Below are 20,677 nucleotides of genomic sequence, written 5' to 3'. Positions count from 1 at the left end.
TATGAACCCCCCCTAGACCTGTTGGTTTCTGTTTCCTCAGCCATGTCAGCTAGCCTCACACTATGTACATGCTATGGCTGCTCTGCTTGTGTTGGTTAGCAACAGAGTAGCTTACCATGCCAGTGACGTAGTGGAATGCTGAAATCCAACATGGCGGCGCCCGTGTAACAACAACAACATTTTCAACGTACCATTTTATCCCTTTTAACAAATTCTGCCATTTTAATAATTGTACCAATGAGAATAAATAAAATACATCTGTTATACTGTATCACCTTTACTCAAATTTTCAGTTCAGTTAATCTTTAATACTAAAGGTTTTAAGCCGCCTAGTCGACAAAAACAGTTAGTGCTGTTTTAAAATTTACAAAGCATTCAGACAGTAATAAAGTAGATGTAGAAATTTGACAAATCTGTAATCTTTACTTTTACTGTTTCAGTGAGTGTACTTTAATAAGCAGTAAAATAATTGTGGGCAATCATGTTAAAAGAGGTACAGATGAAATGTGTAAGGGTTAGATTGTATACAGTTGCTGGTTTGCAGTGGCAATACTCCATTATTCACTGCAAGGCAGGGCCCCAAAATTATCCTGCTTAGGGCCCCCAGATTTACAGAGCCGGCCCTGTGTACACAATAATAATCTTTTACATTGTAATCCTTTTATTTTTAATATTTGGCATGTTTGTCAATTCAATTCAATTCAATTCAATTCAATTCATTTTTACATTTACATTTACATTTATTCATTTAGCTGACGCTTTTATACAAAGCGACTTACAATTGCTATATATGTCAGAGGTCGCACGCCTCTGGAGCAACTAGGGGTTAAGTGTCTTGCTCAGGGACACATTGGAGTCTCACAGTGGATTCGAACCCGGGTCTCTCACACCAAAGGCATGTGTCTTATCCACTGCGCCACTACCACCCCTATTCAATTCAATTCAATTCAATTCAATCAACTATATTGATCCCACAAGGGGCAATTAGTTAGTGTGCTGCTGCACGTCCCTGTGTGTGTAATAAGCAGAGTGTGTGTAATAAGCAGAGTGTGTGTGTGTGTGTGTGTGTGTAATAAGCAGAGTGTGTGTAATAAGCAGAGTGTGTGTGTGTGTAATAAGCAGAATGTACGCGCGTTGTGGACCCTTATTAAAACACGGATAAATCAACTTACCCAAGTCTCCTCGGCTTTCATTGTCATGGCGCTCGTTCTGTTGTGTGTCCTCAAACTGGCGACCGGCGTAAGTGTCGAGTCTGAGGAGGCGGGGAAACTACGATCTCTGATATTTTGAACATAACTCATCCCATGTTAGTGTGAGCAGCTTTCAGCACTGATACTGTAGCTCTGGACTACAGCAGTTTGTACAATAAATGCCTTGATATTGTGTTCATGCATTAAAATAAGACATATTTCTATTTCCAATTTGTTTTTAACAGTTGTAACATCAACTACAGCAACATCACTTACTCCAGATACCACACCAAACCCTCTGAATCCAGGTGTGTATGAACATCATCCTCATTTGACCGACTCATGGAGTTTTCTACAATCATGAATCTTCTCTGAAGTTGTTCGAGCAGCTGATCACAAATTTTGACTCAAGCCATGTTTAATTTGTAATCTACATCACTTTCTAATTAAATTCTCTTGTAAATCACCAACAATCCATAAACATGAAAACTAATATCGTTAGTACATATGAGGTACAGTCTGTTAGTGTGCGGATATATATATAAACAACTCTCTGGACTACTTGTTGGCGGAGGGGGCGGAGTTTAGGGATAGGGACCAATCGGGTTGCAGCCTCAACAAGGGGGTGGGGGGAATATTGTAGTGAAAATGACCTCAGAGGACGTCAGTATTAAAGGTGCTGTATGTAACTTCTTCACTCTACTAAAGCATAAAAATACCATAATATGTTTGCAGATATTTAGGAAACATGCTGAGTTCACACACTCGTTTCTCAAACACACACTCGTTTCTCTGAAGTTGTTCGAGCAGCTGATCACAGATTTTGACTCAAGCCATGTTTAATTTGTAAATCTACATCTCTTTCTAATTCCATTCTCTTGTACATCACCAACAACCCATAAACATGAAAACTAATACCGTAATGTAAAAAGTAACTGTCATTAAATGTCACACACATCATTCTCATCCAGACAATCCTAAACAATCATGTCACATTCATTTAGTGAACATATGAGGTACAGTCTGTTAGTGTACAGATGGCTTTTAATACATATCAATTTCTATAAAATCATCATCACAAGCATCAATTTACATGATAAATAAAGATAATTATGCTATTAAATGTGCCATTTTTATGTATTTGGTTAAACACAGTAATATAGTCCTGCTAACGGTGTCTCTCTATACTCTCTCTCTCAGGGACAGTGACTGTGATTGTGATTGTTGTTGCCGCTTCATTCGCTCTTCTCCTTCTGGCTCTTATTCTCTGGGTGATTCGTAAAAAAAGAGCAGGTGAGTTTTTCATATTTTGTAACAACAGACAAAAACATCTAATAAAATAAATATGTAATTTAGACAAATTTCTTTCTCTAAAAGTGAAGAGAAATCAATGACTTAAAAATAATGTTTGTATTCTACAGCGCTAGATTCTTCTAGACTCTTTTAAAAACTGATTGTCATCTGCATTAGAGACTGTGTGTGTGTTTGATCATAAACTTTCCCGTGACATTATGTTTCAGGCAACAGAAGAGGGACTGGTGACTCTGTGGTAAGTATTGCAGGTTGATCCATGAGTTATTAATGTTCATAAGGACTGACCCTGAAATATGACACTCTTATTACTCAGATTATAAAATGTCAGGGTTCTCAGCGGACAGTTCTGTCAGTCTTGTCTTAGTCTAATCTGTCTCTGTCTGTGTTGTGTTTGAGCACATGGCTCTGTCTCTATTTGTGTTGGCCATGTGTTCCTCTTGTCCCGCCTCCTAGTGTCCAGTTACGCCCTCTTGTTTAGTCGTTGATGAGTCCTCGTCAGTCTGAGTGTGTGTTCACCTGTTCTTTGTCTGAGGGGCTGTTCACACGACACTGTTTTCAACCAAAAACGTAAAACCTTTTATGCGTTACGCCAACAATGTTTTGGGTCCCTGAAAATGCAAAGTTTTGAAAACGGGTTTCAAAGTGCAAGTATTTGTAACCGGTCTCTCTGTAAACAACAAAATGTGAATCTGTGAAGACGATGAGGTCATGCACATGCGTATTACGTGTTCAGTCTATGAAATCACTTATACGGAGCTGTTGTAGGAGACTCTACAACAACATTAGGAAACTTTAAAATAGCATAATAGGGGCCCTTTAAACACAACTCATCCCATGTTAGTGTGCCATCCCAGCACCAGAACTGAGCGTCACACTGATACGAAGCTGCTCGAGACTACAGCAGTGTGTAAAATAAATGCCATGACATTGTGTAATCATATTTCTGTTTCCATCTTGTTTTTAAAAGTTGTAACATCAACTAGAGCAACAACACTGATTCCAGATACCACACCAATCTCTCTGAATCAAGGTGTGTATGAACGAACTACAGCAGCAGCTTCTACACACAGTTCATGATCACATGATCACTGTCACACACATCAACCTCGAAGGATTCCTCAATATTTGTGCATTTTAATGTTTTCATACAGGAAACGTTGTATGTTTTAGATGCCGTCAGTAAATAGATATTCAACATTTCAATGTTTCTGCAAACTTAGAAATGCAAGTGTGCTAGAAACTCACTTATAAGTTATAACATGAATATCTATGAATGAAAGCATCAAATAGATTTATTTTTGGTCAATGGCGATAGTCATTCTCCTCCTGAAACCTTGAGATTGAAGTAAGAAGATAATGATGACAGACTCGTGCACATATTCATATTTCTGTGATATGAAGCTCAAGTATTATGTGATGATGATGTTGTGTATATGTGGCATTATGTGTTGAACTGAACTAACAGACGTGATCCACAGATCCAGGAGAAACTGAAGTCAGTGTGACTGCTGGATCATTATACAGAGGTACGACACATTCATTTATACTGACAGCTTTATAACATTAAAGGACAAGTTCGGTATTTTACACTTAAAGCCCTGTTTTCTAGCCTAGTTAAAACCAGACCATTCTCAGTAGTAAGATGGATGACAACAAACAGTACTGGCTTGGGGGGGATCAAAACAACATGATGTTTAGTTCTTAAGCACACAATCATCAAACGGCTCTTACGTGCGGGGGCTGAATCCTCGTCCTCGTTGTATTTGGACTCAAAGACGACGTGAAAGATGGACAACGGCAAGCATGATTGTTCCAAAAAATAGCATGTGCACAGCCGTTCTTCGTTCCCGAGAGTCCTCTTACAGAATCGGTTTTACCTCCCGTACACAGCCTGCAAAAATCCCTCTCAGCCCCACTTCTTCTCTTCCCAATCTCTCACACACTGATTTCTCCCACTGCGTACCCCCCCTTCCTTCACTCCAAAGTCTCTTTTTATAATCCGCATCTCAGATACGTGTCCCAATCGCCGATCGCCACCCTCTCCTCGCGCACCTGACACTCATTTCCTCGTTTGATCATAGCTCATAGGACAACCGGTGTGGTGAAGTATCCGGTCACTCTGAAATGATGGGTCCGGGCTGAGGACCCAAGCAATCCGATTGGTTCAAAGCACGTTTTATGGGTAATTGCTTTAGTGCCTTCTTACAAATCATACAAAATCACTTTATTATAGAAGACGTTTGTACTACGTTATAACGAGTCATTCATGTATTTAATGTATTTTAAATTATACGTTTCATATACTAGTATTTAACCGAAGCTATAGATTGTGAAATTAAACATTTCTCGTTGTTAGTGTGTTTTTTAGTTAGCTTAGATAGTAGCATAGCATAGAGCTAACGTTATCTGATGATCGTGCTAGCTGAGCTTTACCTGAGCTTACACTGCCTTACCGTATTCACAGCAATTCGTAGTGCAATTATAATTATGTCATTGTTTTTTATCGCAATAATCAGCGCAATATGTTACAAGTACAATTCTATTTATTAAAAGAGCCATAACATAATGTTTATTTGTGTATATTACTATTTTTCTTATTAACAGTTTAGACATTTAAATAAATTACAGAATGCTAGCTATGTTTTGTGGGTATATATATTAATTGGTTGTCAAGCCTTGACTAAAGAACAGTATAATAAAATTATAGAATCACAGAATAGATTTTTAAGTATGTATAGGGCATAATATGGGCAATAGGGCATAATATGCTTTTTTATGTCATTTATGTACTAATGCATATGATTTATGGCATAATTAATTCTTAATACAGAACATCATACAACACAATAACATTTAATGTAATAAAATTAGTGAACCAAAACTTGTATAAAAATTTAATTAAATTACACAATACAATACATAATGAATTTAACTGAATTATGAGATGTAATATATTACATTTTTATTAACACAAAACTGCAAGCAAAATGCACATCGTTTTAGGACATTTATAGAGCTTTTAAAAATACACAACAATATAAAGCAGCTTTAAACAGACATACTTTTGTATGTCATTACTTTCCTAAATACTTTTGTGATAGTTCTCTGGCTATACATTGTGAAGATTTTAAAACAATTAATGTTGAGTTAGCTGTGTTTACATTTTTAATGAACTGTAAGGTTAAAGTTTTTTGAGAACTAATGAGACACAAATGGATGCAGTGTCTTTTGCTGTATGAAAAGTCAAATCTTTAGTTTGAAGTAAATTCATGTTGTATATGCAGTCAATTCTTTGTGGAACCATCCTAAGGCCTAGATGATGCAGTCAGTCAATTTCCCCTTTAGATGGTGGGGTCGTGACCTGTAGGCGAGGAGGCTGGACTAGGTGTCATGGACTGGCTTGAGGGAACTCTGTAAAAACACACAAACATGCTGCAACACATCATGTTCAACTGGACATTTGCACAGTCTTTAGTGCTATGGAACATCACTCACTGTTTTTACTTTGATATGCAAGCCCAAAGGTGCAACGCAGCAGAACACAGTTAGCTCGTTGAACCTGCGGTGTTGTGACATTAAAAGGCTATTTTAATGACACACTCCACAAGATAAGATATATCAGCCCAAAAGTGACTGAAACCTTCCGTTCGTCTCAGTATTATAAGGCTGATCTGTAAAAAAGATTTAAAAAAGTAATTACTTAATGAGTTAGTTCACCAAAACATATAAAAATCAGCCATCAGTTTCTCCCAACATATTATCAAATGATACCAGGATGAGAAAATGATGATGGGTTGTTAATTATTTACACTTGAGGGGCTGTATGAAACCATCTTGTGGTTCGGGAATTTGAGTCTACAATTATCTTACCCATTTCGTGACGTCCGAAAAGATGCCTTGCCAGTAGTATGCGCTTGCAATCTTATTGCATGTCCTTGTTCTCCCCTGATGTCCACCTGTAGCTGAGCTGTCATGGCAGTCCCGAAGGACTCGTTCCTTCTGTTTCTCATCCATGACAACTAGACGGTTTGATCCGTCTGCAGTCTTGTAATAAAGATGTCCACCTGTATTAGAGACATAAAGAGGTAATGTGAGGGAACGCATGTTATTTATTGAAGAAGATATTATGTAAATGTAGTTGTTTTATCATAAGAAAACGTAGCGGATACTGTAAATCACAGAATACATTTAACACATTAAAAGGCAATGATATTTTTTCTACTTCCCCTGCATAATGAACCTCTTAGCAGAACGCCTGACAATTCTCTTCCGTCCGGTGTCGGCGTTCCCTTGGTAAACTCCACGCTCCAGGTACTCCTTCACCTCAGCATGCAACGCAAACTGTAACATAACTTTAATGCAAAGCAAAAGTAATGATAATAGGTTGATTAAACATATTAATTGTGCAGTCAATCGATCTAAAAAATTAACTAGATTAATTACACTTTTGTTCTGATTAATTGCGATTGATCGCAATCATAAACACTCAAGTTTCAGTAACACTGTATAATAACGTTCAGTTGTAAGTCATTTATAAGTGGTTAGTTAATGATGAACTAATCATTTACAGAACATTCATAAATGATTAGCAAATGATATACTAACATTTTATGTATGTTTTGTAAATTCCATTACACGTCATTTACAAGTGATTAGTAAATGATTAACTAATCTTTTATAAAACATGAATATGCGTTTCATACATGTAAAAAAAAAAAAAAAAAAAATGTTTTACCGTAAATCCTCTAATATAGGCCTGGGCCTTTATTTTACTCAAGCGCATCGCGGCCCAGGCCTTTATTGGAAGGAGGCCAGAATTAGAGACAGGCCTTTATTTCTATTTGAGCAAAACGGACTACCAGTAGAATGAATAAAAACGAGATTTTGTGTCTATTTGAACCTATAAAATACTAGGTTAATTTATTGAAAACGTACAGTTACCATATAAAATACTAGGTTAATTTATTGAAAACGTACAGTTACCATATGTCACGTTTTGGGTTTGTTCTTGTCATGTTTCTGTGTCATGTCTTGTTTCCATGTCTGTCTGTTTGTCATGTGATCCTGCCATGTCTTGTCATTGGTTAATTGTCTGATCATTGTTCACAGGTGTCCCTTGTTTTGTCATTAGTCTGTGTATTTAAGCCCTCATGTTTGCCATGTGTCTTTGTCAAGTATTGTTTCATGTAATTCTGCTGTAGAGTAAGTTTCATGTTCATGCCACGGTTTTAGTTTTCATGCCACGTCATGTTTTTGTTTCATGTTTTATTTTAGTTACAATAAAACTGCACATGGGTTCTCATCTATCAACTTGCCTCCAGTGGATCCTTTATTACAGAATACTTGACCGACAACAATGAACCCAGCGGTTGCCCTCCTGAACCTACGCCAGGGGAAATTTCCCATTGAAACGTATGTGGCAGAATTTTGTGAACTCTCTCACCAGTTGGATTTCAATGACGTGGCCCTCAAGGACATATTTAGAGTGAATTTGAATGAGCCCATTCGCTCCCAGCTTCCTGGGGGAAAAATCCACTGGTCCTTGGCCCAATATATTGACTATGCCCTATTATTGAGTGGTTCCTCATTTACTGTGGGTTTTGAGGAGAAGCCCCACAAACCCACAGTATCTGCCAAGCCTGAGCCACTTCACGTCATGTCTGCCAAGCCTGAGCCACTTCACGTCATGTCTGCCAAGCCTGAGCCACTTCAAGTCATGTCTGCCAAGCCTGCCAAGCCTGAATTTCTTCACATCATGTCTGCCAAGCCTGAATCTCTTCACGTCATGTCTGCCAAGCCTGAAACTCTTCATGTCATGTCTGCCAAGCCTGAATCTCTTCACGTCATGTCTGCCAAGCCTGAATCTCTTCACGTCATGTCTACCAAGCCTGAATCTCTTCACGTCATGTCTGCCAAGCCTGAATCTCTTCAGGCCATGTCTGGGTCTCTTCACGTCACGCCTGCCAAGTCCGAGTCTGTTCACGCCACGTCGGCCGCCGAGCCTGTGTCTCCTGACAAGATGGCCGCCGCCGAGCCAGTGTCTCCTGACAAGATGACCGCTGCCGAGCCAGAGACTGAGCTTCACGTCACGTCTGCCGAGCCAGAGACTGAGCTTCACGTCACGTCTGCCGAGCCAGAGACTGAGCTTCACGTCACGTCTGCCGAGCCAGAGACTGAGCTTCACGTCACGTCTGCCGAGCTAGATCCTGTTCACGTCACGACTGCTGAGACTTTTCACGTCATTCCTGTTCTGGAGTCGTTGTCTGTTCCAGCCCATAACCCCATAGCTGTCCCCAAGAAAATTTGGGGGGGGGGCAGTAGGGTCCTTGATAGGACCATGGAGGCCGCGCCGCCATGGTCACCTGAACTGTCTGGTCCACCTTGGCCACCTGAACTGTCTGGTCCACCTTGGCCACCTGAACTGTCTGGTCCACCCTGGCCTCCAGCACAGCCGGATCCGCCCTGGCCTCCAGCACAGCCGGATCCGCCCTGGCTTCCTGCACTGCTGGATCCGCCCTGGCTTCCTGCACTGCCGGATCCGCCCTGGCTTCCTGCACTGCCGGATCCGCCCACGCCTTGCCACGGTCCAGGTCCGCCCACGCCTTGCCACGGCCCAGGTCCGCCCACGCCTTGCCACGGCCCAGGTCCGCCCACGCCATGCCACGGCCCAGGTCCGCCCACGCCATGCCACGGCCCAGGTCCGCCCACGCCATGCCACGGCCCAGGTCCGCCCACGCCATGCCACGACCCAGGCCCGTCCACGCCATGCCACGACCCAGGCCCGTCCACGCCATGCCACGTCCCATGTCCTGTCCCCCTGCACGGGCCTGGCCCACCATCCCACCCCCATGACCTCCTCCACTCCACCACCCTCCTGGTCTTGTCTTGTGTTTTGGTTTTGTTGGGCGTCGGGAGACGCCCTTAGAGGGGGGGATTCTGTCACGTTTTGGGTTTGTTCTTGTCATGTTTCTGTGTCATGTCTTGTTTCCATGTCTGTCTGTTTGTCATGTGATCCTGCCATGTCTTGTCATTGGTTAATTGTCTGATCATTGTTCACAGGTGTCCCTTGTTTTGTCATTAGTCTGTGTATTTAAGCCCTCATGTTTGCCATGTGTCTTTGTCAAGTATTGTTTCATGTAATTCTGCTGTAGAGTAAGTTTCATATTCATGCCACGGTTTTTGTTTTCATGCCACGTCATGTTTTTGTTTCATGTTTTATTTTAGTTACAATAAAACTGCACATGGGTTCTCATCTATCAACTTGCCTCCAGTGGATCCTTTATTACACCATATAACATTATGGTATGCATACAGAGCATTAACAACAAATAAATATAATATAAATGATATTTTTTTGTGAAAAAACACAATAATTAATGTAAAGTTAAATTGATAATTAAAGTGTATTTTTGAATTAAGTAAGGTACATGTATTGGTCGCAGAGATGAAATTGTCCAGAGATGTTTGGTCACAGATATGAAACTGTCCAGAGAGATGTACATATGTCCAAAGATGAAATTTTCGCAGAGATACTTTGTAGAATTTCTGACGAAAGGGACCCGTGAAACATGGCAATCGTATATATAGTCCCGCATTTAAAAAAAAAAGTGATGAGACATTCTCATTGGTCATTTTCAAGTGTCTTTAAAAATGACAATATTTTATTGATGAGTCGCGTTAAATTGTTTTTTTAAAACCTGTGTAACATATATATATATTTCCCTTTCGATGTGTGCAAAAATATTGTATTGGTGAAAAAAACGTTATCTCTAATACGTTTTTATTTTTATTTATTTATTTATTTATTTGTTTATGTACAAACGGCATGGCAATATCATTACATCTTTGAATTAGAATATACAGAACAGGTGCATAAAATAAATACAAATAAAACAAGAAAAATAATAATCATAGTATTAAACAAAAAAGATTGAAAGGTTAAAGCGGCTTGGTTGTGATTTTGTTGTGTAAATCATATTCTTCTTTAATGCAAACAATATTTATTGCATTCTTTTTTTTATCACTTTAAGGGCTTTTATATAAGACAAACTCATTAAGAAGTTATCTCTCATTTACAACTCTTCTCATTTATTACTCATTTACAAGTAAAGTAATACATTACAAGTAACATGCATTACATAATCAGATCACTTTTTGATGTTACGAGTAAATTAATGCAATACATGTCTGTTACGGCCCTTAGGCCGTGTGTGTATGTATGCCAGGTGTACTGCTGCTTGTCTGTCCTTTGCAGGTCCTGTGTGCACACCTGTCTCCAGTTGGCAATCAATTACTGTGCACACCTGTTGGCAATCAGCAGGAGAGCGGGAGCTTGTAAAAAGGGAAGAGAACTGGCAGACTGATGTTGAGGCGTGTGGAGAGCAGACGTCTATACGGCTTACCAGAGCTGGGTGATACTGCAGTGGCGTTCGTGGAGTTCCTGCAGTATAGTGTGTATCAAGTCTGTCCCTTGTGCTGGGGGTTTACTCTCTCGGTGGAGAGAGGGTGGTAAATACTGATGTGTTTGTTTTCCTGTTGTAGTCGTTTTGTAGTTGTAGTTGTTTAATTGTTTTGAGGTTGGCTTTGTTGTATCTGTTGTACCTTTTGGTTAATTAATGTTGTAAATAAACATCATACTTACTGATCAATCGGTCTCCTTTGTTCCTTCAACCTGAAGTGGTTTTATTATTTGTCACTAACCTCCTCCTCCCCTGGACTTTTCACTGGAGGTTCGTAACAAATTGGGGGCTCGTCCGGGATTAATGTTTTCCCAAACACTTCGGGTTGTATGGAATAAAGCTGTAAGCAGTTATCGTTTCTATTGGTGTTGAAATTGTTTTGTGTAGGTTTTCACTGTCCAGTCTTTCCAGAGAAGACCTTTTCCCCAGCTAGTTAGAAGTGTCTAGCTAGGCTGTTCTGCAGTCTTTCCATCGGACACTTGGTTGTTATTTTTCCTTTATTATTTTCGGGGCAAATCCTGGGTGGGGACGAGATCCCTGTAGGGGGTAGGTTTTCGGGGCCCCGGCCGCCGAAGTTTGCCTTTAAAGTTGCCTCGAGCCCGGCAAGCCCCAGAAGACAGTTTAGGCTAAGTTTTGGGTAGGCAGGTCCTGGGGAAGTGGTTATTCTTTGAGGAAGCTGGTGTGTGATTGCTTTATTGTGTAACCTACGTGACCTTGTTGTTGCGTGTCTGCGTACACTTGTTGTTTGCTGCACTGTTGGTTTGTGTTAGCCAGGTAGCTATTGTGGTGAGGATGACTGCGTTTAGTTTAGAAGAGTTTGTAGCAAACCCTACGTTAGAGCGGCTGGGTGTATGTAAGAAAACTGACCTGTTTGCTATTGCTAAACATTATGGTTTTTCTGCGTCTAGTTCCCTGGTTAAAGCAGAGTTGCGGGCAGTTGTGACTGATGGGTTAGTGCAGCGCGGTGTTGTTAGTTCATTAGATTTGCCCGCCGGGGCAGCAGCGAAACAATCTGGTCCGGTGGTAGAGGAAGTGGCCACGCCACATGATGTGACAGATACACCTGGTGTGAAGCGGGGCGAGGGTAAGCATTTCACTCTGCCGAGGTATAATCCATTGTCCGTGGAGTCCTCTTCTACTTCTGGAGGGGATGCGCGGCTAAAGGTTCGTTTGGCTCGGCTCCATTTGGAGAAGGAGGAGCGCGAACGAGAGTACCAGTTCAGGAGGGAGTTAGAGCTTAAAAAGATAGAAGTTGAGTCCACCAGGGTGTTGGAGCTAAAGAAGTTGGAGGCAGAAACAGCCATAAGAATGCGTGAGTTGGAGTTGCAGTCAGCACAGTTTCCAGCCGCTGTTGCTGATACAGTGTCATCAGGATCTAACGCTGCTGGTAATTTTGATGTAAGTAAACATATTTCTCTGGTTCCTGTTTTCCGTGAAACTGACATTGAGAGCTATTTTACTGCATTTGAGCGCATTGCTGTTGCCCTGAGTTGGCCAAAAGATGTGTGGGTCATCCTGTTACAGTGTAAACTGTCAGGGAAGGCTCAGGAGGCGTGCTCATCGTTGTCTGTGCAAGATAGCCTCTCCTATAAAAAAGTTAAGAACGCCATCTTGCAGGTGTATGAGCTAGTGCCAGAGGCGTACAGGCAACGTTTCAGGGCTCTCAGAAAGGGGGTAGGCCAGACTTACATTAATTTTGCTAGAGAACAAGGGATTTTGTTTGATAGGTGGTGTGCTGCGTGTAAAGCCGATGATTTCTCCTCAGTTCGCGAGCTGATGCTGTTGGAAGCGTTTAAGAACTGTGTGTCTGAAAAGATTGTCGTTTATCTCAACGAACAGAAAGTAACCACGCTGCAGCAGGCTGCCACGCTTGCTGATGAGTTCGCTTTGACACACAAGAATACATCTGTCAGACAGTACTCGTTCTCTTATGATGATACTGGAAAGAAGCCTAGTAACACTCAGAGCATTCGTGTTAGTTCAGGGGCACAGGGGGACAAACGTTGTTTTTTTTGTCATAAACCCGACCATCTTATTGCAGATTGTGCTCTGTACAAACGAAAGTCCCAATCTCCAGTGTTTAAACCACCAAAAGGAGTTGGGTTGATTAAGACTGTATCTCCCTATGGTAGTCAGTTGGTTTTGAAAGAACCTGATGAATGCTTCAGGCCATTTATTTCCAAGGGACTGGTATCCCTCACAGGTAAACCTGAGGATCAGCGTCCGGTCACAGTTTTGAGAGACACAGGTGGCTCACGCTCATTCATCCTGGCTAGTGTACTACCATTGACTTCTCAGTCTGCCTGTGACGTGAGCACTGTAGTTCGGGGTATCGGGATGAGCTTTGTGCCTGCTCCTTTACATTCCATTCATGTGCAGTCCAAGCTAGCATCTGGTTTCTTTCCCGTGGCTGTTCGGTCTCGTTTTCCTGTTGATGGTGTAGATTTTATCATGGGAAATGACATTGCTGGCGGAAAAGTTTATCCGGACCTAGAGGTAGTGGATACTCCTATCTCTGAAACTGAACCTGACGAGTTGGTTCAGAAGCACCCTGAAGTTTTTTCGGCCAGTGTGTTGACTAGGGCGCAAGTTCGTAAGCAGGCCCAAGGGGTGGATCTCGCGGATTCACTGTTTTCATCTGTGTTAAGGGAGAACCAGCTGCCCTCTAGTGGAGAGGCAGAGAACGGTCTTGAGAAGGGTCCTGTAAAGGGTCCTGTAAGTGTCACCCCCCCTGTCACTGTCTCTAAGAAAACATTGCCGTTAACCCGTGAAGTCCTTGTCGAGGCTCAAAAGAGTGATCTCACCCTGGCTAAATGTTTTGCGACAGCTGAGTGTGATGTTAGTGGGTGTTCAAGTAAGCAGCGTTTTTTTATTGAGGATGGGGTGTTGATGCGTAAGTGGGTTCCTCGGGGTGGGACGGCAGATGATCTGACTGAGGGTTGTGACATTGTTTATCAGGTTGTAGTTCCAGTGGGATGGCGTCCGTACGTGCTAGGGTTAGCGCATGAACATTTGTGGTCGGGTCATCTAGGTGTCACCAAAACTTACCATCGTGTGCTCGAGCATTTCTTCTGGCCAGGTATTAAGGCAGATGTAACACGCTATTGTAAAACTTGTAGTACATGCCAAATCATTGGTAAACCTAACCAGGTCGTGCCTCCTGCCCCGCTGCATCCAATTCCTGCTGTTGGAGAACCCTTCGAGCATGTTATTGTGGATTGTATTGGTCCCTTACCTAGGACTAAGTTAGGGAACCAGTTTTTGTTAACTGTAATGTGCGTGTCCACCCGTTTTCCGGAGGCTGTGCCATTAAGGAACATCACCGCTCCCGCTGTCACGAAATCTTTAATTAAATTCTTTACCACTTTTGGATTACCAAAAGTTGTACAGACCGACCAAGGTACTAATTTCCTGTCCAAGATTTTCCGTCAGACGATGCAAGAGCTGGGAATTTCCCATTCCGTGTCTAGTGCTTATCACCCTGAATCACAAGGTGCGCTTGAGCGTTGGCACCAGACGCTTAAGTCCATGTTAAAGAAATTCTGCTATGATACAGAAAGAGACTGGGATGAAGGTGTGCCGTACGTGCTTTTTGCTGTTCGCAATGCTAAGCAAGAGTCTTTGGGGTTCAGTCCGACTGAACTTGTGTTTGGTCATAGCGTGCGAGGTCCACTTAAGGTATTGAAGGAGCAGTTGGTGTCTAGATCCTTGCCGAAGGTTAATGTATTGGATTTTGTATCCCGGAACAGGGAGCGGTTGCACCGTGCCACCTCCTTGGCAAAGAAGGCTCTGGCTCTGTCACAAGAAGGCATGAAGCAGCGGTTCGACAGAAAAACGGTTGAGCGGCAATTTAAACCAGGTGAACAAGTGTTGGTTTTACTGCCTGTGCTCGGCGCTGCCCTTACTGCTCGTTTTTCAGGACCCTATGTGGTGGAAAACAAAGTGTCGGAAACTGATTACATCATTCACACACCTGACCGTAAAAGAAAGAAACGCTTATGTCACGTTAATATGTTGAAGTCTTATCATTCCAGAGAAGTGGCTCAGGGGAAGCAGAAAGAAACTCCAGAGACTACTGCTCCAGGCGAAAACGTTGCTTCCTTGGTTTGTGACAGGGCGGAACCTGACGATGGGTTAGCAGGGCTCGGTGAAGGTCACCAGGGTGGTAGGTTGCCCAATTCGGAGCTCTTGTCTGATCTAGAGGCACATTTGTCATACCTCTCCCCAGATCAGCGTGATGATGTAATGTTGTTAATAACTTCTCATCTCTCTCTGTTTAGCGATGTGCCGTCCCAGACCACTGTAATGTGTCACGATATCAACATTGGGACAGCGGCCCCAATAAAGCAGCATGCCTATCGTTGTCCGCTGGCTAAGAGAGAGATGATGAAAGAGGAAGTTGACTACCTAATACGAAATGGGTTAGCCAGGCCCAGCTGTAGCCCGTGGAGTTCCCCATGTTTACTTACCCCTAAGTCTGACGGTACACTACGTTTTTGCACAGATTTTCGAAAGGTAAATGCAGTGACAGTCCCAGACTCGTTCCCTTTGCCCAGGATGGAGGACTGCATTGATAGTATTGGTCCCGCGGAGTATATCACTAAGTTAGATCTGCTGAAGGGGTACTGGCAGGTGCCATTAACCCCTCGGGCCTCTGATATCTCTGCGTTTGTTACCCCTGACCACTTCATGCAGTATACGGTTATGGCCTTCGGGCTGAGAAATGCACCGGCAACGTTTCAGCGCATGATGCATATAGTATTAGGGACTGTATCAAACTGCAATGTCTACCTAGATGACGTGGTAGTGTACACAGACGATTGGACTAACCACATGTCGATTTTGACCGAGGTGTTCCAGAGGTTAGCGGCAGCGTCACTGACACTGAACCTAGCGAAGTGCGAGTTTGGAAAGGCCACTGTGACGTACTTGGGTAAGCAGGTGGGCCATGGCCAGGTCTGTCCTGTTGACGCCAAGGTTACTGCTGTGGTAGCCTACCCAGCCCCCACGACTAGACGTGAGCTCCGTCGTTTTCTTGGTATGGCTGGGTATTACAGGTGTTTTTGCAAAAACTTCTCAGTAGTCGTCGCCCCCCTGACTAGTTTGTGTAGTCCCACTGTTCCGTTTGTGTGGACGGATGAGTGTCAACATGCTTTTGAAGCAGTGAAATCTCTCCTCTGTTGTGCCCCTGTCCTGGCTGCGCCAAACTTCTCGCTCCCCTTTAAGCTCGAGGTTGACGCGAGTGCCACCGGCGCTGGTGCTGTGCTGTTGCAGGATGGAGAAGGAGATGTGTGTCATCCAGTTAGCTACTTCTCTGTCAAGTTTAAGAAACACCAACTAAATTACTCCACTATAGAGAAAGAGACCCTCGCATTGCTGCTTGCTTTGCAGCATTTTGAAGTCTATGTTGGTTATAACCCTTCTCCAGTTGTTGTATTTACAGATCATAACCCTCTGGTTTTCCTGTCCCAAATGTATAACCACAACCAACGCCTGATGAGGTGGGCTCTGTTGGTGCAAGGTTACAACTTGGAGATCCGTCATAAGAAGGGAGCTGACAATGTGATAGCTGACGCATTGTCTCGCGGGTGAGAGGTTTCCCTATTTTTCCGCTATCTGCGATTAGGTGGGAGTGTTTGTTTTGTTTTTGTCTCTAGTTGGATTTTATGGGGGGGAGTGTTACGGCCCTTAGGCCGTGTGTGTATGTATGCCAGGTGTACTGCTGCTTGTCTGTCCTTTGCAGGTCCTGTGTGCACACCTGTCTCCAGTTGGCAATCAATTACTGTGCACACCTGTTGGCAATCAGCAGGAGAGCGGGAGCTTGTAAAAAGGGAAGAGAACTGGCAGACTGATGTTGAGGCGTGTGGAGAGCAGACGTCTATACGGCTTACCAGAGCTGGGTGATACTGCAGTGGCGTTCGTGGAGTTCCTGCAGTATAGTGTGTATCAAGTCTGTCCCTTGTGCTGGGGGTTTACTCTCTCGGTGGAGAGAGGGTGGTAAATACTGATGTGTTTGTTTTCCTGTTGTAGTCGTTTTGTAGTTGTAGTTGTTTAATTGTTTTGAGGTTGGCTTTGTTGTATCTGTTGTACCTTTTGGTTAATTAATGTTGTAAATAAACATCATACTTACTGATCAATCGGTCTCCTTTGTTCCTTCAACCTGAAGTGGTTTTATTATTTGTCACTAACCTCCTCCTCCCCTGGACTTTTCACTGGAGGTTCGTAACATACATTATGTAAGCACGTTACATTCTAACAATACAAATACATTTATTTACATAAAAAGTAAGTAAGGTAGAAGGTACTCCTTTGCAGAGATCCCAAACCTAACTAAGCATTTAACAAACAGAAAAGAAGTCGTGACATCCCATTGCCAGATTTTCTCCAGTCCTAAAAGTAAAACAAAAAACACAATGTTTTTAAAAGATTTTTTAGAAAGTCATGGTCTCTTTTGAGCCTTTGTCAGTGATTCTTGATTTCTTTCAAGACAACATACTCTGAAATACTTCCCATCCCATACATGAAAAAAAGACATGCCGTGTTGGTGATATATTTTATATATATTAAAATATTCTTACATAGGCTATATAAAATAAAATGACACAACCCTGTCTCTTTTTGTTAAATTTCAGTTTTATTGATCAATAATAGCCATTATAAAAGTATAAGTAGCCTAAAAGGTATACGAAGCTATACAAGTCAAGAAATACAGTAAGTTAAACGATTCAGTCAAACATAAGTCAGCAGGCTACAACGTTAAAGATAAATAGCCTAAATAATTTAACGTTATATAAAGTTATGAAACTAAAACTTTGCCCTCAGCCAAAACGATTTGCCAGGGAACAAATTATAGATTAATGAGATCAAAGATCGTTAGATATAGCCTACACAAGATGAATTATATCTCATGTTTAACCACTAGACTAGAGACATAAACCAGCGGCAGACATCAGCAGAACTAGCCGAGGTAAGGCTGTTCCAGGCGGGGTACATGAGCGCTGAGCACCCGGTGATCCCTTGGATCTCACATCTCCGAAAACGTCAGATCAAAATTTTAAATAGGTGCTATCTGTATAAACAAACAACATATTTGAGATTGAAACAACTACATTGTCAACTGAAAAACTTTTAAAACTACATTTCATACACAATAACAGTAGTATTTTTAAATTTTGCGGTCTTTCTCCTCTGCTATTGGCGCAACTTGAGATTATAAATATTAGCTATAGAATATACACAATTTTACGGTGGCCGAGAGAGCTCAACGCGCTGCAACTATACACACAGATATAACGCATATTTTAAAAACGTTGTTGTATAAAATGTATATTTATTTGCAACAGTTATGTTAACAGCAATAATACTATATTTCTGGTAAGAACAGCTATTCAGCTGATGGACACGCGCTGCGTTGTCATGGGAACATCCCAGGTGAAAATAATGAGGAAAATATTACGTTGTCTTTCGTTGCTCCCTTCATCAACATAATGGCACACAAGTGCCCCGCTCCCTCCAAAGTGCCCAATTCAAGGGCTCTGCCGTCTGCCCTTTTAAGAGAGTAGGGCATAGGTAAAGCTCACGAGCAATAAGCACGTCCCAGCCGTCCGTCCGTCACTTATTGGGTTCCCCGGAAACATTTCCGTTGTGTTCTGTCCTATTTGCAGCGCGTTTCTGTATTTGGTTGTGTTGTGAGTATTTGGAGCACACATGTGTTGTAAAACTGATGAAGATGTTTTCTTAATTTGCGGGTGTTTTTTCTATTTCCATGTGTTTTCTTCAGTTGCAGCGCGTTGAGCTCTCTCGGCCACCGTACAATTTACATATACAATATACAATTTAATTTAATCTTACCTTGCATATAGCAGCGGGAGTTAGCATTCTACATAAAGCTACACATAATAACACTAAAGAGAAGTGTTGCGAGAACAGATTTAGATCAGGCATACTACTGGCATACTAATAGGGTCCTACGCCCGGACAATTCACACCGAGTAACCGGAAAATTCACCACACCGAACCGGCCGGGTGTCGCACCGGAACTGCTCCGGCGGGGAAACACCCTCTAAGAAAAGGGTTTTGCTTGCCTCTAGTCACCCCGTGACACTAATACTAATTTTCATGGTATCCCACAGAAAAAAAAAAAAAAAAAGTGGCAGCAACTAAAATTTTACAATAAAACCATAATTCAATCAGTTAAATCGTTAAGCATAAAAGGTTCATGGCTGTAGGCTACATGACTTTACAAACATGTGACATATTAAATAAATATAATTCAGTGTCTATTTCAATGTGCCGCAGCTGTTTCATGTGGTATAATGCTCTTTTCACATAATTAAATGTTCTCTAATCCAACCGTTACATTTTTTAATAAGGCTAATGAAATTAACATGCGAGTTCTCCTCCGCCAACAGAGGCTGGTCCTGCACCACCACTGACAGATGAAGAGCAGATACACAATATTGGAAGAATATTAAAATCCAACAGGAAAAAAATTACTGTTGCTTTTGTATTTGTAGGAAATAAAAATGACCAAATAAATTGTGAATAATTAGTGTGTATTTAACAGCTGTGGTGGTTACGGTATATATCTCTACCCTTCCATCTGGCATCCTCCCATTCCATACACTAATCTCTGGTTCATTTTCGGCAGGAGCAATTATGGGAATATGTGTGTTATCAATACATCCAACCACACTGGAAATCATAAAGGAAATTCTAATTATTAGGTTACTTTCAGAGGTCACAGCAAGATGTTATCAAGTGAACGTCATTCATCAGATTTGCCTCATTTAAAACAATTTCTCCACCACTGACCTAGCCTGGTTAAAACCAGACTATTCTCAGTAGTAACTGAGTTATGGTCTGGCAAAGCTTCATTAATAACTCATTTCCAAAGGGGCGTCACCAACGGACGTCGCTCAAATGCCTCTGGGCTCAATTGGATAGACCTAAAACCAATCAGAGCGATCGTCATAGTGTAAAGCCCGCCCCAACGTTTCTGATTGGTGCCGCGATTTCGACGGATTAGAAATGAGCTTGAATGAGCTCTTTGCCAGACTACTTGCAGAGCAAATCTAAATTTGCCGGAAGTTGTCTGGGTTTTCCCAGGCTACCTGTTTTCAGATCGTTTCTGATGAAATCCTTCCTAAAACACATTAAACTTTAGTTTACAAAGACGTGAAACTCACTGAGTGGTCAGGGGTGTTCACTGATATGCTCACACAAAAATCGCTGCAAAAGATGCTTTCCAACAGGTGTTTTACCATTTGTTGTAAAACTGTGGACCTATTTTTCCAAACGCCCGTACATTCTTCCGTTGAGAGCTTGAATAATAGACACTCCAGCCCGGCGGCGGAGTAATACCGTACCTCACAGCCAGTGGCGGCTGGTGCTAAAAAAATTTGGGGGGGCGCAACAAACTGAATTATTAATCCAGGACTGAATGTAGGCTAATTGTTAAATAACAATTTAACAGTGATAATAATGTAGCTATCATTAGCCTAAAGTTTAGCTAAAACTTCAGCCAGTAGGGTTGGGAAATATCCAATTGCCAAATAAATCTGAATTTTTGGGCTAAATGGCGATGTATGGTATAATCTGAGTATTTTATTATAATTTTTCTATTTGAAAAAAAAAAACTGTATTTAATTTTTTTATATATTTTTTTATATATTTTTTTATTTTTATATTTTATTTATTCAATGTTCATATTGA

General features: G+C 41.8%; 1 protein-coding gene and 1 long non-coding RNA gene across 2 annotated transcripts in view; one reads left to right on the top strand and one right to left on the bottom strand.

Annotated features, from left to right (window-relative positions):
* LOC309503759 overlaps window positions 1-4,408 on the bottom strand; it is a 308,394-nt gene extending 303,986 nt beyond the window's left edge. The window contains exon 1 of the long non-coding RNA XR_014207847.1: window positions 4,236-4,408. This is a non-coding gene — a long non-coding RNA (uncharacterized lncRNA). The remainder of the gene's footprint in view (window positions 1-4,235) is intronic.
* LOC309498167 (uncharacterized protein) overlaps window positions 1-20,677 on the top strand; it is a 924,641-nt gene that overhangs the window by 511,301 nt on the left and 392,663 nt on the right. Inside the window, exon 10 of the mRNA XM_082168719.1 lies at window positions 3,472-3,534. Within this exon, the coding sequence (XP_082024845.1) occupies window positions 3,472-3,534 (63 nt within the window). The remainder of the gene's footprint in view (window positions 1-3,471; window positions 3,535-20,677) is intronic.

This window comes from Leuciscus leuciscus (assembly GCF_965113295.1).
Source record: "Leuciscus leuciscus genome assembly, chromosome: 1".
Taxonomy (NCBI): Eukaryota; Metazoa; Chordata; class Actinopteri; order Cypriniformes; family Leuciscidae; genus Leuciscus; species Leuciscus leuciscus.
Note: the sequence above shows the minus strand (reverse complement) of the source record. Positions and strands in the feature narration are given on the sequence as shown.